Raw genomic sequence first — 26,343 nt, 5'->3', positions numbered from 1 at the left:
AAAAGAACCAATAGGTGACAAACTAGAAGAAAATGGCACCTAACTAATAGTGCGGGCACTTGTGATGCTTTGGAATGAAACAAGACCTGAAATGACAATGATGATGCACAAACAATTTCAGTGACTGGTCAATTAAAATATCTGCTACTTAAAATCCCTGCAGGGGCCTTACAGAAGGCTTAACCTGGGGTTTTGAGACCTGAAAGAGTTCAAATGTAATTCCCATATTCCAATATAAAGGCCAAATCATCTTTCTGACCTTATCTCTCATTTGGTTCTGTACATTTAAGGGCTTTGCTTTTGGTGCAAATAGTGCATGAGTGTTCAAACAATCAACATTGACACAACCACCCTTCCTGAAAATTCAGCATGTACTTTTAATGACGTCCATAATCAATAAATTCAATTTGATTGTGCTCCTTCCTTTAGTAAAAGCAATGCATGTGAGTGCGATGTAAATTATGTACAAGCATGGGGCTATTTTCAGTTAAAACCTACATTAAAAAAAAAGATTGAAATAGCTTAAAAACCTCTAAAAGAAATATCATTTTTAATATCATGACATTAAAACCTGGATGAGGCTTGACATCTGAATTAGTCCTCCTATGGGAGTTCAAACCATTTGAACATGAGTCAGGTTTGGAGATGAACTCTAGCTCAGATTTGCTCAGTTTGTAAATTTAAACAATCCTGGCATCAGTCATTTCCTGAGCTGAAATAAGGACTGACCTGAAGCCCTGTGTTTAACTGACATCATTCATCTTTCAGTACAATCATAAAGGGTATGCTCTCAATTGTGACCTTATTTAAAAAAAAACAAAACAAAAAAAAAAAAAACCCCACTGAATTTCAAGCCTGAGTGTCCTCACAGGATATCCATTTGAAAAAAAGAAATCATTGCAAATATTTCATGGCACACCTCCACTATTAAAAGTAACAATGCATCCATCTTTGAGGAATATGTTAGCAACAGCATCTCAATAAAGGGGAACATTCTTCAGTATCAGTGTTCATGGTGGGAAATAGAAGGGAATCATTCTTGAAAACAGTGAACAGCACAGCGTAGTGATGTGAGGCTGATAAAAAAAAACAACAAAACAACCCAATAAAATAAGAAATGACAGTTAATTCAGGCAGACTCAAAGGAAGCCCATACAGAAAAGAAATGTATCAATACAATCTACAAGAAATACTGATGTATGTCTGTAAACAAGAAAAAAGAAATATGCTGGGTAAATAACATTTGTTGATTTCTATGATGCAATAATGGAGTTACTTCTGATTGTTTTGTTTGAGATTTGGTTTGCCAACATGACGGGCATTGCTGCTGATACTGTAACAGACCTTAAAATCAAATCAAAATCATTTAAAAGCTTGACCAATTCTCCTAACTTTTATATTTATTTATATTTCTATACTACATTTTCTACTTTCCCAAATCCTTGTTATAGTCTGGGAATGTGTTGGTTGCTGATCCTTAAACAGTAAAGTAGCTTTCTTGTACTGAATGTCTAAACACGGTTGGTAGAGCCTCAGACTTTAGAGCTGCACAACCAAGTTAGTGAAGGACTTTGGCACTCAGCAGACAGAAGACAGAGATGTGAAACACACTGTGTCCTCGCTGCCAGCTTATGCTCCAGCTCAAACAAACACACACACACACACGCAGATGCTCAAAAGACATGAATGCTTCTGGTAATAAATGTGTATGCTGATGTTTGTATTTGTGTGTGTGTGTGTCAACCTGAGACTTTGAGCGGCGTCACAGAGATTCTGATCTCCAATCGTTTTCACTTGTAAGTGGCTTGAAAAATGTTTTGGTCAAGTAGATGCACCCAATTCTGCATGAAGAAAAATGGCTCTGACTGTGTGTGTGGCTGAGCATGAATGTCTGGGAGTGAAAACAATCCAGGTTCTGTCAGTAAATGTAGGAACTCCTGGGTTCTGCTACCACACACATGTCGCTACAGCGTGGCTCAGGCAACACCAAAAATGTCTTAAGTCTCTGTCCCTATGAAGTTAAAAAAAAAACTTTACATTAGCCTCCAAAGCATCAGATTTATATTCTATATATATTTATATATTTATATATATACCAATAAAATACATTACAGGTGCCACCCGAAAATGCAGCCAAACTCAAAACTGTGTCTGAAACCAAAGTAATAAGATGCAACACAGTAATTATATATACATATGGGGGGGAGAGATGGGAAGGAAATAGGGGTGAAGGGCTGTATTAACAAGACCAATATTACAAAATATTCAAGAAGGCATCTCAGTTATTTTCTCTGTCCGACTGCACTGCCCTGTCTTCTGGGCCGAGACATCTGTTCCCTTTTCCTCCAGGCAGTTCATCCCATCCACAGATCAAGTTGTGATGAGTCAATTTATTTTTTCTTAAAAATCCATCAGATGGGAATATGCAGCTTCCTGCATGGTAACGTATGTGTGTGTAGGTTCTGGTGCTTGTTTGTGTAAAGTGTATGCCCACATCCATCCATCCATCTATCCATCCATCCATCCATCCATCCATCCATCCAACCACCCATGGCAGGTCCCTACTTGAAGTTGGCATAGTCAGAAAAGGCATCGATATACTCCTGGACCACTTTGTAGCAGAACTCGTACTGCTCCTGAGGAGGGAGGGATGGGACAAACAGCCACGTCAGCTGAGAAACTAAACAAGCAACACTACGATCACACTATAATTACCTGTGAATCAAGTATAGCATCTTCATTTTAAACACTGAAGTCTCTGACCTCTTGTATAATGGCTGAGTGATTGTACGGCTTTTATGTTTATTACAAAAAGCAGTACAGAGTACAATCACAGCTGTAGCCTGAGTACTGATGAGCAGTGAAAGTTCATAAAACTTTGTTTTGTGTAGGAATAGTTCAACATTTTGGGTAATGCACTTATTCCCTTTCCTGCTGAGAGCTGGATGGAAAGACTGATACCACTCTCATGCCTGTGTTGTAACGTGGCAGTATAACCCTATTTGCAGCTGGAGCCAGCAGCTGATGGGCTTAGCTTGGCATAAAGACTGGAAACAGGTGAACACAGAAAGCTTAGAGGTGCTGGTAGGTTTATTTTGTTACATTCTTACAGAACCAAGCTAGCTGTTTTCCACTCTACCATGAGTGGAAATAAATTCTTAGCAGTGCTACTAAATCAAGCTGTTTGTTTATTAATTCAGTCTTAACTAGCTGTTTGCTTACTGAGAGAAAAAAGCTAAACAGGTGGAGTTTTGAGATCGTTCCCATTGTCACAGATTCTTGACATCAAGCCTGAAGAAAGCAAAGTTCGCACTTGTCCACTTCACTTCTTTCAAGGACTAACTAATTAAGTCGTTTTTAAGCACTATAACAAAGTAATGTTTAAAAATTAAGATTCAAAGGGTCCTTACCAGTGTCTGCACCATGTGGGGTCTCTGCAGTCTGAGGCTCTTGACTGTCTGGAAGACATCCAGGATGCCCTCTGCCTTCACCCTCTCCAGGACTGTACTCAATGCACAGAAAGTCCCTGTCCGGCCAGCGCCAGCACTGTAAACACACACACACACACACACACACACACGGGCAGAAATGCAAACTTCAATTTAGTGGAGTGACCCTGTGCAGAAATAAGACCCAAGAGATTTTGTTGTGAGTGTACATTTTAGAGAAGAGGCACAGCAACAGTTCAGTAGGGAGCGGTTAAAATGTCACAAGGAAGAAGAGAACAATTCTTCTGAGATGTTTTTTTTCCTGTTTTAGTAGCTGCAACAATCAATGTAATTATATTTATGTGGAGTATTTTCCACATTTTTCTTACTGTGGTACATACAGGTTAAAACAGCAACATACTGAGTGAAGCTGAAGTGTGTGTGTGTGTGTGTGTTTGTGCGTGTCTTACCTGCAGTGCACAGTGATGGGGTGGTTGCCAGACTGCTGCTGTTGTTTCTGCACCGCAGCAATTATATTGATCATGCCTTTTCCGTCAGTGGGGATGCCCACCTCTGGCCAGCCATGGAAATGGAACTGACGCACTGCTCGAGCCTTGTTCTCCTGGAAACGAGGAGGAGGGCGAAAAGAAGATGTTAGGGTATGTTTTATTGGTTGTATTGCAAGGATTGTTGTTGATGTATTAGCTAATCTTAGGCTTTAAAAAGTGCAGTATTAATTGATAATATTTCTGTCATCTGTTAGAACCTCCAGCGTGTTTGGTTTTGGAGCATCTGCTTATTTCAATGAGTCCTTTCTTACCCTGTTATTGGTGACCAGGAGGTCACGCACCGTGTAGCTCTCACTCTCCTCCTCCCTTTTTAGCTCGATGGAGATGTCCCCATAGACCACCACTCCATCACTGGGCCAATACTGAGCACACTTTTCCTGCAGGTCACAAGATGGACATGGTCAAATAACATCATCATCTTAGGATACTGAACATTTCAAGGAATTCTAATATCTCAGTTATCCAAACCTCTAGAGAGTGATTTTTATTTTGTGTATGCGAGACATTCAGTTTTCCAGATGTCTAAACAGTACAGTCTATTAAAGAAAGACACTTATTACAGTTCATTGGTCATCAATTATATGAACAAAGAAGGAAACAGACACCAAGTCCTCCATGTTTGCTGGAAACAAATGGATTTTAAACTTCCAATTCTGCCCATTAAATATGATTTCCTGATATGACCGTTCGGCTTCAGTTATTATTTTACTCTTTGTTAGGTCTAATATTAAACCATCTGGACAACTTGACTACTACTAATTTATATCACATTTTATTAAAGCTCTGACATGAAGATATGTTAGAAAACACTGTTAGTCTTGTTGTATACAAGACCGGTGGCGTCCAGTTAACTTGGAGTAAATGATCTAATATCAATATTCTATTTCAGCCTGTTATTGACCTGATATCTAATATGAGTGTTTGTATCATCACACACATATATGCACACACACCTGCCCTCTCTCTTCCAGCTCAGTGAGCATGACTATGGAGCAGCTTCTCCACTCCCAGATCATCCTCCAGAAGTCCTCTATGGTGTGCTGCAGGGGGCCCTGACTCGCCATGTAGGAGTCCTTCTGACGGTAGCCCTGTACGGAAAGGAGAGAGGATAAGTGTTACAAAATAAACAGTAGCAGTGAGAAAGAAAGGAAGACTTCCAACACTTGATCGATTCCTTGCATGAATGAATTGAAATGATCCGCTCTAACCCAGGTGCTTTTACACTCACATCAATGAAAGAGGCATTGACGTAGTCGGTGTTCTCCTCTCCTCGTTTGACTGGAATGATCACTCTGTTGAACTCATCTGTCAGGAGCAAGGACAGGCATTCATCTTGACTGATGGAAAGCTTGAAGAGTTGACACAAGGACTATACACCTGCAATTTCACTATGTGATTCAAGGCATTCATCAGGAACAATAACACTGTATAAACCCACACCTCACGTCTACAACTCACATGGAATGATCTGTAGGACTCTGTTCTTCTTCATGTTGGCGGGCAGGTTGCCTGTTCTCATCTTGTCATTCTGGATCTTGATGGATGTCAGTTTCTAGAAGTTATGTGGTTCAAATATTAACACATGGACTTCACATGTCAGTAGTTTTACAAAATGTAAAAAAAAAATGTTTTATTGGAATGAAACTGTTTGGTGCGACAAATGAGGGGCCACAGAGAGTCGCGACACACACAAACAGACCTTGAATTCAGCCTCCAGGCCACTGCAGCCAGCTCCAGGTGAGGGGGTGTAGAGTTTGGCCAGGTGGGACTCCAGAGAGGTCACCTCCAGCTCTGTGTCTCCATACAGGTAGTGCTCTAACAATGCCTGGAAGATGAACACATACTGCATCTGTGGGAGAGAGGGTAGAAGGGACAAGTTTAAAAAAAAAAAGAAAAATCACTGGACTAAAAACACTGCATCATGGGAGAGGATGAGTTCACGTGAACAGAATTTGGGATGTGTTTTCATTAGTGTGTCCAGGGTGGAGCGTGCCAACACTGGACTTACATCAGTCTGGACCATCTGACAGCGCTGGGCTCTGATCCTGGTGACGAAGCCAAATACGTCCACCTTCCTCTCAGCGATCATCATGTCCAACATGGCATCGATCACAACGAAGGTACCTGTCCTCCCCACACCCGCACTGACGGACACAAATATGACAATATGACCCTTGTGAGTTGTGTGTGACATTCATACAAAGACACAACAAAAACAGGCAAAAATCAGAGCTTAAGCTTTGATCCCCTTACCTACAATGGACCACAATGGGCCCGGCATACTGGGGGTTGCAAGTCTTTACTTTCTTGAGGAACTTGAGCATGCCAATGGGGGTGAAGGGCACCCCAAAGTCTGGCCAGCTGGTGAAGTGGAACTGGGTGACGAGCCTCTGAGGCTTTTTCCCAGACACATCTCCCACCTGAGACGCAAATAAAACCAGCTCATAGACCAACATAGAGCAAGCAGTGTTTTTAAAATTTGCTAGTGTTCATCGGCTGTTCACTCAGCAATGGTGCATCATAAAAAGAAGACTACCACTACTATGGAAAATGAGTATGCTTCATATTGATCTCCCTGTATAAGGATAATCTCATGCTTAGAAAAAAATGTATGGTTTATGGTACCTGTTGGATGCAGAACTTGCGGATGGTGTAGTCCACCAAAACCATTGTGTCTTCTACAGATACGCGGATGTTCCCGTATGTCCAACAGCCCTGGTCCGGCCAGTACTGGGCACACTTACACTGAAAAACAGAGAGTGATTTAACACTGAGAACACTGACAGCTTTAAAAAAAAAAAACGGGGCATGCAAATGAGGTTGTCCAAATTAACCATAACCTAACTATGCTACATGTTTGACAGAATGAGTATAGTGAAAGCCAAAGAGATATTAAGGCAAAGTCCTGATTTGAGGGCTGGTCAAGCATGCCCTGGTGCTCACATGAGGACTCACAAGGGGGTTTAAACAGTGCACTGTTTAACTAACTTTACAGATGAAAAATTAACTTTGCAAATAAAGACATGTTCAACATAAAACTAGTGTTTTGAGTGACAGATTTTGGTCCCTTGTGCTTTTATGCAAGTTTATTCAGTTCCCATCTTAGCTGTACAAAATACATAAATGTGTCTTTTGAAGCTGTCGTATGATCTTATAAAACATAGCACCCAAACACAAGCATCAACATCACCCCTACTGCTGCAGCTTCTCCTACCTCCTTTCTCTCCTTCAGATTGGTCACCATGACAATGGTCGCTGTGTTCTGCTCCCAGATCATTCGCCAGAAGTCATTGACTGTTTCCTCCTTTGGCCCTGAGAGTCCAAGACAGATCAAGAATTCAAGAGGACAAGTGTTGAGCTAATAATCATTTAGTTTGTTTCTTAGATGAACAGCACCGCAGAATACTCTCTGCTTCAACGCAGGCACAACCCTTACCTTGAGCTGCAATAAACTTATTCTTCTCTTGGTAACCCTGCAAAGGAGAGGCCAGAAAGAGATGTTAGGATGAGGCAAAATAAGAGTCTATTATATTTAGAGCAGAATTGTTTCTTTTGTGGGAAAAGTGCTGCACTTGTACAAACATTTATAAAGGAGGCGTTGATGAAGTCAGAGTCGGGGACTCCCTCCAGAGGTGAGAGATGCACCCTGGAGTGATCATCTGAGACAGAGAGAGAAAGCAGGAGACATGGAGAGAAAGAGCAAATGAAGAGGTGGAGCAGCACAGTAAGAGAGGGAATTTTAATTACACACGGTACACAACAAAATTACCACCCTAAACACAAGCATAACTCAGTAAATCACTTTGTAAAGTGCCTTCGACTTTCAACTGTCTGATGCTTACTGTCATTGCACTGATAAAAGCTTGAATTGGTAGAGAATAAGTCAGACACACTGGTTTCTGCACTGCTAATATCCGACAGTGTCACAGTGTAAGGCTTGTTGTCACTCACATGGCAAGATGTTGACATATCTGTTCTTTTCTTTATTCTCTTCCTTGGAAGCAGCGTCACATGATGCCTGTATGGGGCAGACTGGCAGTGCCTAAACAGAAAAAAATACATTTAGAAGTAAATGGGAAGGTTCGGGTCTCGATTAAGTTTCATTCTGAATTACTTGCTGCCAAATTTGAGCAAAAATGTCAAAACCAACCACAGTGTATACGTGTGGTTACCAGCTGTTTTACTCTGACCTACCCCCCACATCCCTATTAGATGAGCTGAAGTGCCCCCTCATCAGCACCACTCGTAAAGGTGTAAATATGTTCACTTCAACAGATTTTTAGGTGGATGTTATATAACACTGCAAAACTGGATATGGTTACAATATTTCTTTCATACCACTAAATTGTCAGTTTAGATCAGTTTGGTCAAGTTCACATTCCTGCTACCTTTGACCCTTTATCTATGAATACATTACTTTTAGCAAACTATTTTTATCTATTACCTTCAGCTAATTATTTCCCCTGCTTAACCATAACTTTTAGCTAACTATTTCAATTGCTCATTTACTTGTTTTAGCTAACAATTTTAATTGTTTACACATTATTTTTAGTTCATTATTGTAGTGGCATTTTAGCCAGTTTAGATCAGTTTGGTCAAGTTCACATTCCTGCTACTTTTGACCCTCTATCTATTTAAACATTACTTACAGCGAACTATTTTGCATTTAACTTTTACTTTTAGCTAACTATATCAACTCGCCCTCTAGTTTTAATGCACTCTCAATTGCACCATGTGGCTTTACAGTCTTACTGCGGTGTTACTACTTACTTAGTAACACAGCATACCTGCAACCAACCAACCAGGTTGCTTGCAGGTATGTGCTGTACAGTTAGCCTTTGGTAACTGGTAGCTTAGCTTAAAAATAACTTCACTCAAGCTCAGCATCATGCCTATTATCCAATTTGGATGGTTTCTTCCCTCTTTGAAATCTTTTCCTGTACCCCCAAGACCTGCCGAAATACCACCTGATGCACAAGCGCCCCTGGATGGGAAGCACTTCTCTAGGCTACGGGGATGTGGGACTAATATTATTAAAGGGTGTGTGCTTGAGTGTGTCATACATTAAACTCCTCCCTGAAGAGTTTGTTGTCATCAGCCATGCGACGGTTCATTTCTTCCTCTAGCTTGTCGACAGGAAGGGGCGGGTACTTCCTGTTTGTGCTGGGTGAACGGGCCAATAGCGGGACGCTCTGGAGTTCTGCGAAGGCGAGCAGGAAGGAAGGAGGCAGAAGTGTGGAGAGGAGGGAAGGAACGGGAGGGGTGAGACAGGTAGAGATAAAGACATGGGAGACGGGGTAAGAACACGAGAGTGGAACTGTCTTGCACCAAGTAACAGACTGTCTTTTCTAAAGGTGCCCACCAGAGGGCGATGTGACTCAGCGCTGTAACATAGTGTATGAAGAGGCTAACTGCAGCACTGTTGGTTAGGTAATCAGTGAACAAAAGCCTCCACGAGTGAAATGTTATCGGTTAGGGGAGCAAGATCAATCAAGTCTTATCAAAAGAAACTCAGAGTAACAAGTTTGGTCAAGCGTGCTGTACATATTTGCTGATACGACCCAAAACAAATAAATGAGCATTCACTGGGTAGGCAGTCATATCTGCTGACAAAGACAAAGCGTGCACACACATGCGAGCGCGCACACGCACGCACAATAATGCACATTTGGCTGTTTTACCTGTATCATCCGATCTACCGTTGGTCAGCCTGAAGGAGTTTGAATGGCTTCCCGCCTGCTTGTACTTCTTAAACCTGTCAATCAAGAAAAGATCAAAGTGCATATTAATACACACAGAGCCACACACTGTCTCACGCATACACACAAATAAACACACACTGCTTTAGCCACACAGCAGAATGCCAATCAGCCGTTGCCATGGTAACGGCAGCACCTCAGGCCCTTCACCACAGGTCTCTGGCTGGTCTTGTTTAAAGAATATCAACAGCACATCACCAACCTGAGCATGTAGAGGACGATGATGATGAAGATGATGACCAGCAGGGAGGACAGGGCCACCATCACGGCTATGATTGGCATGTCATCAGACTGGTTCTTGTCTACATCACAGACAGAAAGAAAAAAGGGTGGTGGATAAATGATTTGTACCATGCATGATTAAGGAAAAAAAAAAAAATCAAAAATGTGTCTCAATACTTGAGGTGTGTCAGTGTTTTGGATCGACGCACATGCCAAATTCCATTGCCATTACCAAACTATTCTCACATTTCACTATTTCACATAAGCTTGATGTGTTAAATATGGATGTTTTCATTATTTTATTAATTGTTAAATGTGACACATTTGATCAAATTATAAAATATTAAAATATTATGTATTGTGATACAAAACTTGGAAGACATAACATATCAACACAAACTAATTTGAAAGCAGTTGGTGATATAATGAAATTCTTTGATCAGCAGTGCCAAATCTAAAACCAGTGTTCATTTTATTATCATAGAAGACCAAATATTCTCCACTGAGTGGCTAGAATCAACAGAACTTTGGAAACTTTGGAAAAATCAAAGTTAAAAAACTGTTCAACATTTTGGGAAATATGCTTCTTCGCCCTCTGGCAGTGAGTTAGATGAAAAGACTGATACCTCCCTGATATCTGTCTCTTAAATATACAGCTACAGTCAGCAGCCACAGGGAATTAGCTTGCCTGACTCAGTCCAACGGTAACAAAATCAGAACATGCTACATCTTCTTTGTTTAATCTGTATAAAAACCGAAGCCACTTAAGGTAGAACCTGTGATGTGATGGTATACAAATTTTGTCTATCACTTATCAAAATACTTCCTGCTGTTATTTTTCTTCGAACTATTCGCTTAAGCAGCTAATCAGTTACCAAAACTGTTGCATATTAATTTTCAGTTGATAAGATAATGAATTAATCTGCTTATTGTTTCATGGGATTTGATGGATACTGTTAAGAGAAGTCTAGCGGCTGTTTAATGTCTCAAAAATCAGTTTTCCTTTACCTTCACACAAGACAATTTTACAGCTTGTTAACATGCTAGGATGTCTGTAAAAAAAAATAAGCCAAGGTCACAAGGTGACCTCTGCCTCTTTCAACACCAGCCTGTATCTTCACTTTCCATAATGGTTGTTCACGTTAATATTTCAGTGGCTTTCAGAGGGGGAAAAAAAACAAACACAAATGGAGAGTGCAACAGACTGTCCTTTGGAGTGAGCAGATAAATCACAGTTTAACTGAGAGGGTCGACCTTTGGTTTCTATATCTGGTTATACCCAGGATGACAGCAGCCAGAGAATGACAGTATAAAATACTTAAACATTTAGGACGTTTGCTGTGAATTTTCTGTGAATTATTCAGAGTGTAACTACTAAATGCTTTCTATGTGTCCTAAACCAGAAAGAATGTGGGCCTACTGTGATGCTACTGCCTGGTGAAAAAGGATTGTGTTCACATAGGCTCAACATTATGAATTAGGCATTACATGGGCCAAGTTATTTATTCTTTGTGATGCATCCTGTAGACTACAATGGCTGACCAATTTGTATATGTTTCCACCACGCACATGAACCAGCGGTTGAAGGCAATCCTGTAGTCTTCCTGGTGACCTTTCACTGCCGCCGTTAGCACAAAAGACGTGACATTTGAACAACAACAACAACAACAGGAGTTTGGTGTTCAAAAAAAAAAAAAACTGGCTGCCATTTGTGTGCTGATGACTGGTTTGTAAGACACATTAGGCCACAACAAAAGAAGAGATTTTTCTAGAAACCTGCATGGTGGGGGTGACAATGCAATGACAAAATCAGCTGTTCCACGGACTGACTCAAAATTCAAGAAAGCTCTTAACGCTACGGTCAAAAATATGCTACAAAGAATGCATCATTTGACCTCATGCTCCATATGCGCTTTCTGGGGGAAAGTAGTTTGGAACGCCGCCCAATTATGCTGCATTTTCGTGCCCATTTCCCAGGACTTTTCAGTGTTCTCCCTCAGACAAGGTGTACATTGAACAGAGCAGGAGCACAACAAGCTGTGGGTATCATGTGGAACTGACACAGGCTTGACTGATCTAATGCCATCTAGAACTGCTCACAGCTCAGCACACAAGGCCCACAGACAGCCAGAGGGAGACAATGGAGCAATTACATAACACCTATGAACCCAAAGTGATTATGTTATATAATAGAAATACCATATAGTGCAACACAGCAACATCTGTTGCATTTATGCTGACTGGGCGCGTATATGCTTATCAGAACCTTCTAGTGTTTTTCTACCAGAACCAGTTTCAGTTTCAGCTTCATTTACTCCAGGATGATTCAGAACATACCTGCTGCTATTATAGTTGATAATAAAAAACATCTTTCTATATTAACGAGTGACATTTGATAGTGATTTGTGTATATCTATAGTCATGTAATATGAATAATTAATGTAAAAGAAAATGGTGGGGGTGTCATGTTTCACTAACAAGGATGGTCTGCACAGAGACTCAAAGCTGCTCAAGTGTGTTCTTCAACACATCAAAAGCAGCATTTAATGAAATGAAGATAGAGAGAAATCCTCCCTCGACACTCTTTGTTTTTATATCAAAATAACAGACACTACAGACACAGTGTCTGGGTCATGCAGTTTTGGTGGTATCCTGATTCTCGTGGATGACTGGTCAAATGCAGGTATGTCACGTAAAGATATTTCCAGCACAGCTACAATGGAGACTAAAAGCAGAAAAATGTTCAACTATCTAAAATATTAAAGGTTAACTCTTGACCAGAGAGCACACTTGCTTGCCTTTTCGCTTTTATGGTCTCCATGAATAACACACAATTAGATGGAATGAAAAAGAATGCCATGTATCTGAGATGTTTATGTATTCCAGGAGTTATTCTGCTGAAATTAAAAATGCGTCTCAGGTGATATGATGACAAGCAGGATGCCTGAATGCACCTGAAATGCACTGAGACTAAACTGGGGTCAACAGGAGGAACAAAAGCAGGAAAAACCAGTCTCCACAGAACAGTCACCAAGTCACTTTTTTTTGGTTTAGCAGCAGCTGAATTGTGTCATTGATAAAATCAAATGTGACTAACAAAGAAAAATCCAATCGTAATACAAGCTGCAAATATCTGGGTTCAACACACAGGACCTGAGCAGTCTGATCATGACTTCCCACGCTTCTCTGTTGGTGGAGGACTTATCCTATACCATGGATTTGTCCCAGTGTCACTGTTGAAAGGTGCTGACCAATGATAATGACTTTAGACAGAATCCGCTGTTCCATAACTTTGAGGATAATGTTTCAGGGTGGATATTTTCTCCAAAGAAGTGATGAGAGGTTGAACTGTGTCTTTTTTTTTTTTTAACAACCTGGGTTTCGTTTCCATAGTTGTGGCCATCATTTCTTCTTTCTTCATTAGGATAACACTGTACTCACTAATTGCTGAGACCTGGGAATGTGGTGTAATTGCCACAACAAACTGTACGCCCACAACTACAATAAACATTTATGCTTAAACTCTGAATAAGCTCATAGTTAGACCTAGGAAGCTGCTCAGTAAACTGTAGATTTATTTTCTGCAATGCTGACTTGTTCCCTGATGTTAGCATTTACTTCTTGAGTACAACCTCATTAACACTGATAGGAACGATGGCAGCCACTATAGAAATAAAACCCAAGTTGTAATAATTTGAAATTATCCTTCAAGTATCCGCACACTAAATTGATTCTGGAGAGAAGAGAGTCTTCACAATCTTAGGACAATACTAAAACACAGACGCACAGTGCCCTGCACAGGCATCAACACTCACCCTGTGGGCTGGAGTGTGAGGTGAACTCCCTTCCAGGTTTTGTGGTGGTCTCTGTCTCCGTGGAGGATATATAGTCATCAGTCTCTGCAGTTGGGCTGTCTGGAGTCAAGGCTGCAGTCTCGTTTTCTCCCCCTGCTGGGGTGGGGGGAGGGGGAGGGGGAGGATCGGTGCTCGGTGGTGCCTGAGGGGCATCCGTTGGAGCTGGGGATGGGGGAGGAGGAACTGGTAAAATTCTTAGGGTGTCATTGGGACCCCCAGGTTGTACATCCTCATCACCAGGTGGGCGTGTGGTTGTGGTGGTGGTGGTTGTTGTTGTCATCACTGGGCCAAGCGTTGTGGGTGGGCCTGGGTGGGCCGGTGTACGTGCGACTGTAACGCTGAGGGAGGGTGCAGTAGGGGGGTCTGTGGGTTTGGCAGTGATATTTGGAGGACCTGGAAAAAAAGAGAAAACAAGAATAAGGAAAGTATTCTGAAAAAATTTACTGCAAACTTAAGAAGGTGGGTAAGTGAAGATATTTGTTATAACAGGGCATGGTTCTTACTTGTGACGGGGGCATGATCCTGGGCCGAGGCCACAAGGGCTAGACCGAGCAGCAGGAGCAGGGGACACACACCCATTCTGCCCTAAATGGACGATGTATAACAAAAGGGACAAAAAAGGTATTAGTGAAAAACAACCTCCTTAAATCTCATTGAAAAGATAGTGAACCCAAAAATGTTTCAATAAGGCCAAGAGAATGAGGGTTTATGTGTTGTATAATCCACTATATCTATCTGTCTATACACAAACACACACACACACACACATATAGAGAGAGATAGATAGATAGATAGAAATAATCTTTTATCCTAATCCCACATACTGATTTTTAGAAGGCAATACTCTTAAATTTGAAATGAAAATGAAATTCTTGCATAATGTTTGTCTGTGTGTGATAAATGTTGTTTACCTGAAGAAGCGAAGTTGGCATCAATCACTCATTCGCACAGCGTGGTCCTAGAAAGCAAACGGAAGACATTTAGCCTGACTGGATTTCATTACTGTTGTGTACATAATCTAACTTTTCTTTGTTTTTTTAAACTAAAACTTGCTCCTTGCAGTATACTTCTGTAAGTGTCAAGAGGAATGAATCAGACAGCATTATTATGAATGATAGTGAGGTACCAGGAGGAGACAGAATCTAAAATTCCAAGAAATTCTTATTAGGTTATTGGGCAATAATTTTGTTTTGTTAACTTCCAGTGGAACTGCACCTTGTTGCTCAAAGCATATTATTAATTACTACACGGAAATTGTAGGGAAAACTACCAAAATTAGTTACTGTTGATAAGTTACTGTTTTTGTTTTACACACCAGAAATTATTAGTCAATTGATAGGCAATTAACCAATTACCAAAATAGCTGCTGATGGAACATTTTAATTTAATAACATGTTTTTTTTGTGAAAAACAAAAATCTCAAATTCTTAGGTTCCAGCTTCTCTAATGTCAGGATGTGCAGCTTTTCTCCGTATTTCATTATTGTAAACTGGAATTCTTTGGGTTTGGGGCTATTTCAGACAAAACAAGTCTATTAAGGACATCACCTTGAGCTCTGGGAAACTGAGAGGGACATTTTTCCCAGCCCTTTATATGTTCGCTTGCATCCGAGTTTCATCACAAAAATGTGTTTTGTCCAACCAACAATTATCTGTTGCTGAGCATTCATCACCAGGAGCATGACCAAAACAGAATTAGTGTCACATTTAAATTCCTGCAGTGACAGTGAATCAGCACTCAACAACACTCTTCACCCACTAATATGGGGATGAGTGAGTGAGTGAGTGGGGACCAGAGGACAGACAGACTTGGAGATAGCATGACAGAGGCTGGGTGGTCGGCCTGGCTGACTGTCAGTCTTTTGTATAATCCCAGAGGCCAACAAGGCTGTTGTCTCCCCGACTGAGCTGTGATAATCCCTGGACCTAATCCCATGGTCCTGACCCTGGAATAATCCAGCCCGTCTGCCTCTGCTTACAGAGATACTTCAGAGCTGCACCGAGCCAAACACTGCAGCGCTACCGCACAGAAACTGATGCTTTACATCACGGATTATTGCATCAGTGGGCAGAGGATAAATTGGGCGCTAAAAGCTTCAATAGTGCCAGTTGCCAATCTTCTGCTGTTTTGAGCTGAGCTCATTCATCGCAGTACTTACATTCTGGTTTCAGCACAGCACTGTTTGGCTCTGGCTGCAGCCTGAAATGGGGCATGATGAGCAAGTTATGTGGTCAATGAGGATGCTATTAACCTACAAATCCAATTGTTGCTCCCCTTCTCTCTCTCTCTCTCTGTCACCCATCCTTGCCTCCATTTATCCAGCAAACATCTGTTTCCAAAACACGATTCATGCCCCTGGAAAAATGGAAAACGTCAACCAAACAATTTTAAACTTAGTTTCTTTTATAGATATAAGACAAGATGTGTCTCTGTCCTATCTATTAATGTTTCTAAATTTGACAGGAGGTTCCTCCATCACACATCTCTCTTTACCTCAGAAATGACTAACTGAATTTGATCATATGTGTGAATGTAGTCTGTTATGTTCTCATTATCGTCCTTATTATTCCGCTTACATTCCTAGATGACTAAGGAAAGATGCTGGAAACGGAAAATGTTGGAATTTTCTATTTGAAGCAAATTGAATAAAAACGATTATTGAAAAAAAGTTGGCATTTGATTTCCTGTTGATCAACTAATTGATTTAGAGATGCAACTAAGGATTATATTCATAACTGATTGATCTGCACATTATTTTCTAGAAGTGAAAAATGCTCAGCATTGTTCCCCAGAGCTCAAAGTAATCCTTATTTTGCCTGGACAACAGTCCAAAACCCAAAAGATTATTGATTTAATATCATATATGACCAGAACAAGCAGCAAATCCTCACATTTGAGAAGCTGGAACCAGTAAATGTTGACATTGATATGACATGACAGTTTTTTGCCTGAAAAAATTACTAAACCGATTAATTATCAAAATAGTTAGACATTGGATTTCTTTCTATTCTAAAGCTCTAATTATGTATATAGCAACCCAAAGACAAAAAAAAAGTCTTTATTACATCCATGGTACTTCTCATAGTTCTCAAACACATCAATACCCTGCCCAGACTGTACTTTATATTCATAAAATACCAGATATTTAAATTCTGCCAGTGAGTGACGACTGCGTGCAAGAATGTATTGACGGTGTGCACTATATCTGCTAGACTGTGTTTCTTTGCACCTACAGTTTGTCCAGATGTCAGTAAAGTCATAAATCAAAGTGCTTCCTTCCTCTCCTATTGCAGATTTTTATAGACATCAAAATCCCTTGTTAACCCAAAAACCACATTAAAACCCTAAACCACTACCTCTACCATCCTCCCCTTCAGTACTCATTAAAAGGAGTGACTCAGCTATAATGGCCGAGCTCAGCAATTGGTACTATTTAGTGTGAATTAGTCTTATACAGCATCTGGCATGTGAATTAGGCTAAATTCGATGTGATAGACAAAGGTTACTAATGGGTATGTTCAAATCAACAAGCCTTTTTTTAGTAACTTTTTCTTAATGAAGCATGAGTCATTGTTTTTTTTGCGTGCCATCCAGGGTGGGTGGAGGCTGGGTGACGTGTCAGTGTGTTGGTGTAAGTGATATCAGCCTGCCCCTGTTGCTAACCGTCACTTCACAGATGCTGCAGGAGCCCGAGAGGGTTTTATCTAGAGACTGTGTGTAGACCCATGAGTGCAACTCCCCAGAGATGAATCTTAATGTGTTTTATCCTCCTGAGAAGCAGCAGTCTTCCTGTGTGTGTGTGTGGGATTCTTTTCTGAGACTTAAGTGTTGGTAGAGGACATCATTAATTTAAGAGGTACTGGCAAAGTGTTTCTATTTGTGCCATTCTTAGGTTTTGTGCTGTCATTGCTCTCTGCTCTGACAGGTGACAGGTTGGTGCAATTCACACTCAAATGATGGAGAATGCACGACACATCACAAAGAGCTATCAGTGTCCAATTATTTGGTTGCTTGTGTAATTACATTATTAGAAAGGACATTACCATTACAACATTAAAGTACGTCACTCTTGTTTAGTGTCCTGACCAGGCTCTAATAATGTTCCAACAATGGCTGATAGACATTTTCTTGCTGAACAGGCTAATACTGCAACACCTTTGCTGACATCCTTTTTCTCACTACCTACGTTTACAGATTTGATCTCATGTTTCATGAACAGATTCAATTCTTAAAGCACTTTTCTTCAGTCTGTTTTCTTTCAACCCAGTCTCCTGCTCTGCACTGTGCTCCAGCCAAATATGAAAAGTTCCACCGGTTTCGTCACGCTGTTCCCGGCAGGAGAAACATGTACATGCTCATCTATTGGTGAATGAATGTACTCAAAAGGTAGTCATGCATCTCACACTGTCCTGACTTTGGGCTCGTGTTGTGCAACCATGTGAATATTTTTCAGACAAGGCCGAGCACTTAGAGCAAGTCCTTTACAGCAGTCAGTGCTGGGGATGAGCCGCCCTATGGCGAAGTGCAAAGCTGCCACTATGACAAGCAACAAGCTACAAATCAATGGTCTGCCTGGAGGGAATAAGAAACACACAGCACAGAAATGTGACAACGTTTGCTTCCTTTTTGATGGAAATCAAAAGTGACTATGGTTTCTTCTGTTTCCACCCTTTTAAACCCCCCTTTATTATTATTATAAGCTTACTTGCAGTGTCAGAGCCTCCTGCACTGGCTTATGTACTGTTAGTAACACTGGAAATACAAAAGGACTGGGTGTCAAACTAAGGTTCCACAAACCTTAATACCTGTTGAGTAACAACTAAAATCTCTCCATAGCATTGAGTCTCAAGAAGTGTCAAGTATCAAGCATTGGCATCGAATGCTTGGGTAGATTCTTTGGCTTGTTTACATATTCTCTGATATTTCCTGGACTAAACTGGGAAACATTTATAATTTTAGACTGTATTTTAAGTTCTTTATTTAATACTGATGCATTCAGCAGTTTGGAATGTTTTATTAAATGAAAAATGCTGCATTGTTTAGGCATCTGTACCAAAATTTTGGTATATGCATCGAGGTCAAATTGGTTAATACACAGAGTAGTAAACAAAGTCCCACTGCCTTAGAAAACGTTCATTTCTGATTGGTAGGTGTCTAGTGAAGTAACGAATCAGGACAACTCAAAAATAGTTCAAGTAAAGAATTAAATCAGTTTTAAATGGGGTATATCAGACTGTAGACATCTGACTAAAAAAACATTTTTAAGTTAGAGGACTATTCAAATACAGCCTTTCTTTTTCTTTGATAAGTGTCAGTGGTAATTCTAATAATTTATTACATTAGCGATCATTAGTTGGTGGTCATACCAGACCAGGTAAGGCTGTAGCAGCAAAACCAAAAAGTGTATTAAATAATGTAAGTGGATGTATTGTTGCTTATAATTTCAACTTTTCATTTGTAAGAAAAGCTATTTTTCCTTTCAAAATCTGTACAGCCTCACTTTAACTGTAGTTACTCATGTCTATCAAATCTCTATGGCATTTCTGTTTCTTTCATTTGAGCCTGTTTGATCAAACATGCTTAGAATAAAGAAAACCTGAAGATCTTGCCTAGCGTATCTTAGTGACACCCAAAAAAAACAATACAAAATAAAACGAAACAACACATTAAAATACAACGTACACAATATTTTCATTACAGAAATCTAAATATCTTATATCCAGTCATGTAAGACAACATAGCAAACTTTAAAATCCGTCTTACATTGTGTTAAAGTCGACAGCATTGTGCAGAATTCGGGTGGTGAGCCTGACTGGCTAACTAACGAAGACAGTTGCCTCTCTGCCTGTGGCCAACTGCAGACCTCATAGGGTTGCAATCACACAGTTGTGAAAGGGCTGGGCTGTTCCCATGCCATTTCATTCACACAGTGAAAGGAACACTTATAGGTGGAATATAAAGGAAGTCCAATTACATCTCCATGACAACCAAGGGCCAAGACGTAAGATCAATGCAAGGTAGTCATTTAATATGGAGAGTTCCCACTCAACTGTGGTTTTCACTGATGCTTTTGCATTTACCTGTGACCTTAGATGAAGTAATGAGTATCTTTTCCGACGGCATGGATATGAATTAATGAATAGCTCAACATGCAGATGGATTTTTGGAAAGCGATCTCTCGGGGGAAGAAAATACTTTGGCCTCAGACAAGAATCCTTAGTAGTTGCTGCTATTTCCTCAGTTTATTATCTGTTGCTCAAACTAGATTTGACTGAAACCCAACAACAAATGTGGCCAAAGAATACAGCTACTAACACTGCAGGAATCCTCAATGTTTAGTATTATTCATAAAACCCAACAAATCCTATTATTGATTCACAGAAGACATCCCGAGGCAAATGAGTGAGCAGGAAACCAAACAGGCACAAACCCTACAGGCCTCGCTGACATGACACCAGCAGTATCGTGGTCAAGGGGACTTCACCATTCATGCAGAGAAATATTTCCCTCTGGCTTTTCTACAAGGCATCCTGCTTCGCTGGTCGCTGCAGCGCTAGATAATGCTTGTCTGTCTGTCTCCATTCATGGCATATTAATACTGTTTCTATGTCTTGAGAGGGAGGGAGGGGGTCCGGAGCAACAGGAATACTGTGAATGCTTCTCTTCACAGGAGACTGAAGTAGGCCTAACTCAGGGCCGCTAGGACTCTTGCTCTGAAACAGACCACAGATTATATGTCCCCAGTGCCACATACAACAGCCACAATCCTCTGGACTTCCCTTTCTGAGGGATACTACTCCCTGCTGGTGTGGTTTGTGTTCCTGTTGGGTTCATTCATGAGCCGGGTGAGTTGATGAAAAGACGAATAGAAGCCCGGGATTACTATTCTGGCTAATCATACGGGCAAGAGTGAACCGCTGTGTCTGTTATTAAGCCTGTAATGATGATTTGGTTCCATCAGGCTGGACGGATCGAGAAAACTCACTCGTTTCAATGAGTGAAAGTGGTGAGTCAGTGAAGCTCTGCTCTGCGTCTGCTTCGTTGTGGGGTTTCTCACAGAGCATGCCAGGGGCCTCTCAAGCTTTCCCACATTGGACACAGAGAGGATGTGGAGGCGCAAAGCATGGCCTCCCCACAGAAGCCACTGTGACCTTGAAGCGTGGTGTGGGGCCAAACGGGCAGCTGAAGGGCCACAACGAAACCCGACTCACTATCACCTCTGCCATTTGAGACTTTAATACTAAAACTGATTTCTACATCCAGCATGCAGCTGAGGCTGGGCATCGACACAAATGTGTAGCAGTATCAAACACTGCCAAGCTCCGAAAGTTGGCACCCAATACCTGCTCAGATTCTTAGCCTTGTCTGCTTATACTTTAATAAGACACTTACTGATTTTAATTATCATTTTGATAATTTTAGACTTTAGAAGTTCTTGCACAACTCTGATCTTTAGACATTACTCAATATTTTAAAGTTTTGCTTGTTTAAACCCAAAACAGGTTTTTATTAAGGTACAAAATACAAGGGGCTAAAAAAATAGATTTTTATGGTATTAGTATTAGTGCTCAACACTAATATCCGGGGGTGAAGGAAATTTACTTATCTTACCTTTAAACCAATAACCATTCATCTTACCATTAACACACAAGTAACAGTAAACTATGATTATTACTGATTTTCTAAAGTGTGAGTAGAATTTTACTCCTGTTGTTGGCCGGGGTGCATCTAATCTAATCTTGATTAGTAAACTGACCTGTATCTGATCACTGACACATAATGTAGAAGAATAAAAGGTACAATATTTACTTCTGAAATGTATTGGAGTACGAGCATAAAGTGGCATAAAATGTACATACTCAAAGTACACATACTTTAAATTTATACCTAAATGCAGAACTCTGACCACAGGAAATACATTTCAAACGACATCCAGCTCCTCATACGGCAGAAAGACAGACAACTGGAACTGCACCACTGCACTTTTAATCTTTCCTTTACAACCCATTTAGGCTCTGTAACAGATCCCAAAGTGAAGCTTCTCATACCTGACATGAGCATCCTACTGCACTCATACCCTCCTCTTCCTCTGAACGACAGGAAACCCGTCCAAGATGAAGAGACAATCATCTGAGGCTTGACTTCACAGCAGTGTCGTGATACTGCTTCTCCAGAACGCCCCGTCTTCTATGTCCATTTTCATGTTGTGGATTGAAAGACTACTCAGGCATGTTGACAAGTCCTTTGGACATCTTTTCACAGCAGGGCAAGAAAAGTCTTGCCGGCTCGAAGGCCGATGCCAAGGGCAGATATAAATATTTATAACTTCGGCTCTCAACTGGTTTTTGAATATGAACTACGTTTGACTTCAGCTGTGAAGGCATTGTTTAAAAAAGCACATCCAAGTTTTTTCTGTAGGAGGGAAAACTGACTAAAATACAATAACACAACATGATTTAATTTCTGCTTTTCTGTTAACAACGGGAGAACATATGGATTTTAAGTACACAAAACAGTGAATGGTGGCTGCATTAACACAGCTGTCTCCATTTTCAAGACGTAGAGTATAACAATCAAAGAATTTATGTACCTCTAGCTGTGGTGTGGAGGTGAAGCCTGTTAATATACTGACTTCTGCCAAACCCACCTGCCCTCAACCCATAACTCCAACATTTAGTACTATTATCCCACCCGACAGTAACAGGAAACCAGTGCCCCCATTAAAATAAACTGCAATGAAGGATTACAGAGGTGGCAAACAGATTTTGATTGATGTGGATCACACGTGAGTTTACAAGATTAAAAGAAACTTCTCACATATCTAAAATACTTCATAAACACAAAATCCCATCTAGTCTTCGAAGTTCAGTGAAAAGAAATAAACTTTCATCCATATCCATCACGGTCGTGGTGAACCAGAAACATCAATCATCCCACATCAGGAGGATGTAAAATAAAGATTTACTCAGTAATATGAAGGGATTACATAATTACTGCGACACAGCTACAGAAGGACGGAATAAAACAATATGTCTCCTGGTGAAGTCTTCCCCCGTGAGGCAAGGTATGTGATTTATAAATTCTTAGTCATCACATTGGTTAATTTCCTGTGTTGCGAAATAAATGTCATTGAGGCTGAATGACATATCACATGTAGCTGCAATCAGGCTCCATAATGCTTCATAATCCTCTAAATGTAGCTGTGTTTATCCTGGCAGAAGCTGAATTACAGTGCTCTTCCACAGTAAAACACGGTGGAACAGGTGGAAACAAAAATATACCTCCAACCCCACCCAAACAGCCAGCTCATAATATTGTGTCAGCAGCCTGAAATTGTCAAATTTCACAACATGGAGTTAATTTCAAAGATCCACCCATCGAAACTTCATGCAAAGTCCCCACGGGGCAATTTCAAGCTGTACTTTATTCGTATTTTTAGAAACTAGGCCAATCATGAAAAGTGTGGTGTGAGGATCACTCTAGCACTTCAGCTAAAACCCAAGACAGAAATAACTACTTCTTCTTAAAATAGGCTGGAGAAGATACAGACAGAGTGAGCACGATGATAACAGCTCTGCTTTTCTCTGATGTATTGCCATGTTTTTTTCTTTTCCTTCCATAGTTTGATGAGATGGGGCTGCCTGACAACCAGAGATGGTTCTGCAGCTTTTTGGGTCAGAGGTGGACGTGTCCAGGCCTGACAAACAGAGGTCAAGGTAGGCCTGTTGGTACACTGCGGGGCTACACTGGAGTTTTGCACTTGAACGGCCCTAACACGATATGATCACCTCAGTGATGTGGAAAGCAAGTTGTGGAACTGGCACTGAGGCTGAGGTATGGTGGATATATGCTGCAGTTCAGTGAATCGGTCCAGACGTGATGAGTCAAGCTCCTTGCAGACGTAGCAGGGATTTTTTTTTTCTTTCCCCCAGATAAGACAGGCTGGGCGATACTTCTCTCGGCTCGCACTTTCCAGCATTTAACATGACTTTTCCTGGACCAGTGGTCTTGTAGTTGATGATTTGCTCAAATGAAGCAGCGGCTGTATTCAGTCAATGAAATCAATTAATCAATTTTTTAAAAAAGGTTTCCTCTATTTCTCATGACAAACAAGCCATTAAAGGAATAATCCATACTCTAATAAGCTAAGAAATTGTAATTTAGGAGTCCAAGTGAAAAAGTTAATAAAAAAAAAAAAACTCAACACCCACAAGACTCAAATGGTATGCTCGGTTACACCCAACAGAAAGAGAGGAGAATATTAATCATTACAGAAGAAACTTTGGGAGAGGTTGTAAAGGGGAATTGCACACACACACGAGACTCGGTGTCAAGAGAGCAGAAGAAGAAACACAAAGCAGCCGCTGTGATTTGACAGACCATACGTGTTAATGTTAGGGCGACCTAATTCCTGTTATGGGTCGCATGAAGCCCCCCCTTTGCTCCTCCACCCACCCACCAACCCATCCAGCCATCCAGCCAGCCAGCACCCCACCCTCTCGGAACGTGTAATAACAAAGCGTTGATCAATAAAGTGTACTTTCCAGTGAGGCAGGACAGACCTGGACGCCCCCCCCTAAACACCAGTCTTTGTTCCACTGCCAGTGCAACAGCATCTGTGTTGGCACAACAAGCCCAGGTTACAACCTCTGACTCCTAAAATGTTGTCGCACTCATCTCAAAGCCCCCTCTCGTTTTCTTGAGAGCCCCTTCGCCAAAAAAAAAAAAAAAAAAAAATCCCTCCCTGCCTCCGAGCTACTTCTGAAATGTTCAAGCATTACAAGGAGGCTTACAACTACTGAACACAACCCTACTCCTTGCATAAGCCTGGGTTTATCTCCGCCATGAGATAGATAATCGTGTAATGTGGCCTGTGAGACTGAATGTGGGGGACAAAGTGTGTGTTTGTGGGTGACACAATGTTACAGCGAGAGGAAACATGCTGCTACAGCGACATTGTAACAAGTGTGATTCGGGCTTTGCGCAACAAAAACAAGAAAACTCACCACAACTCCTGTAGCACCCAGAGGAAACCCGAGGAGGGATGGGGGGAAAAAATCAAACCCAAGCAGGAATTTATCCGCTCTTTCGCTTCCACGTTTCTCAACCCCGGCCCCCGTCTCCACACCCCAGGAACCGAGAGTGTGTGAGCGGGGTGGGGGGACCTGGGTGATAGCAGAGGAGGGAAGCACGATCTGGGACACACAGTCAACACTTCGCGGGCAGTTTATCTGCTAAATCCAAGGTAGGGAAGGGAGGCCCCCCCCCTCCACCAAAAATCCTCACTTCGCCCTAACGCAGCGTCCCTTCACAGGGTACTTTCTTGGTCTTCCTGGATATTAAATCCCACGGTTTATCCGCTGTATCCGGGCGCGTCGGCCGACTATTCTAGTCCGCCATGTTGTGTGTCTGTCTGCATAGGAAGAATGGGAAGCGAGCAGCAAATTCCCAGGCCAGGCCCCGTCTCTTCTCCACTCCGTGTCTGCATAACCCGCGGCGACACCTGCTGGCCGAGATGAATATTACACGGTCCTGACTCTCAGCCACTGCAGCTGTGGAGTTTGATGCTCCCTACACTGAGGTCCGAGGACCTCCAAAGGGTCCACGAAGGGCCCCCGATTCAACTTCACGGTTCCCTTCAGTTTGAGCAATTTTGAGGAACTTGTAATTGTTTATTTTCGTTTTATTCTATTTTATACTTTTACTCCACTAGATTTAAGGAGGAAATATTTAGTTTTTACCACAGTACAAGCATTCAGCACCCTATTGTTAGTTGCTACTTTTCAGATTAAGAACACAGTATATAAAAAACCCAGATTATAAAATAGGATATACTGCTAAGATTAAACCATTCAACAGTACGGAAGCAGCTAAAATGGCATCCACCCCAACCAAATGCAGCATTTAAGGCACAGCTCATGTTAATGCATTGTTCATAATGACACAGTAACTTAATGATATAACAATGTCATTCTGCAGTGCTTTTATTTTTGAAAATTTTGAGTGCAGGGTCTTTTTATTTTTACTAGTGTATTTCAGTATTGTGAATGTGTTACTTTTACACAGGTAAATAATCTGAATACTTCTGTTAATGGATGAAGGTTTGTGAAATTGCCTCTTTTCAAAGGACGTTAATGGTCCATAGTGACAGTGTGTTGTAGTTTATTGTAAGAAGAGCAAATCAAGAACCTTAACTGAAGAAAAGAGCTTAACAATTATAACAAGTTCAGTTCAGGAAAGGCCTCTTGACATAAAAATTCAAAGACTTTAATTTCAGTAGTATCCTGTAATTAGTTTCAAACAGTATCAGAAATTATTTTGTCAGTGGTTCTACTTTTTCTATTGTTAAATTAAATGAGATGTTAAATCTTGCTCCATCTGGAACAGTGATGAGAGGACTATATTACAAGTCTGCTTACTGACTAATAAAATACATTTTTTTGTTGTTGTTGTTGTTTTTGTTTTAAACAAACATACCAAAAAATGTTGAATGTTCTGACACTTCAAATGA

At 40.9% G+C, this 26,343-nt stretch overlaps 1 protein-coding gene across 1 annotated transcript; it reads right to left on the bottom strand.

Annotated features, from left to right (window-relative positions):
* Positions 1-517: 517 nt before the first annotated feature.
* On the bottom strand, positions 518-25,238 carry ptpra (protein tyrosine phosphatase receptor type A). Its single transcript, XM_041034871.1, has 22 exons — positions 24,839-25,238; positions 14,744-14,790; positions 14,336-14,417; positions 13,794-14,225; positions 9,959-10,058; positions 9,679-9,752; positions 9,061-9,197; positions 7,949-8,039; positions 7,580-7,656; positions 7,434-7,470; positions 7,212-7,309; positions 6,623-6,742; positions 6,251-6,417; positions 6,006-6,141; positions 5,697-5,846; positions 5,456-5,549; positions 5,226-5,302; positions 4,951-5,085; positions 4,249-4,374; positions 3,899-4,050; positions 3,411-3,546; positions 518-2,636 (listed from the first exon to the last, which is right to left on the bottom strand). The coding sequence occupies exons 2-22, from the start codon at positions 14,762-14,764 to the stop codon at positions 2,562-2,564; spliced, it is 2,517 nt and encodes an 838-aa protein (XP_040890805.1). The 5' UTR covers positions 14,765-14,790; positions 24,839-25,238; the 3' UTR covers positions 518-2,561.
* Between the last annotated feature and the right edge of the window lie 1,105 nt (positions 25,239-26,343).

Source organism: Toxotes jaculatrix, chromosome 3 (genome assembly GCF_017976425.1).
Source record: "Toxotes jaculatrix isolate fToxJac2 chromosome 3, fToxJac2.pri, whole genome shotgun sequence".
Taxonomy (NCBI): domain Eukaryota; kingdom Metazoa; phylum Chordata; class Actinopteri; family Toxotidae; genus Toxotes; species Toxotes jaculatrix.
The sequence above is the reverse complement of the archived record's forward strand: the minus strand, read 5'-3'. Positions and strand labels throughout refer to the sequence as shown.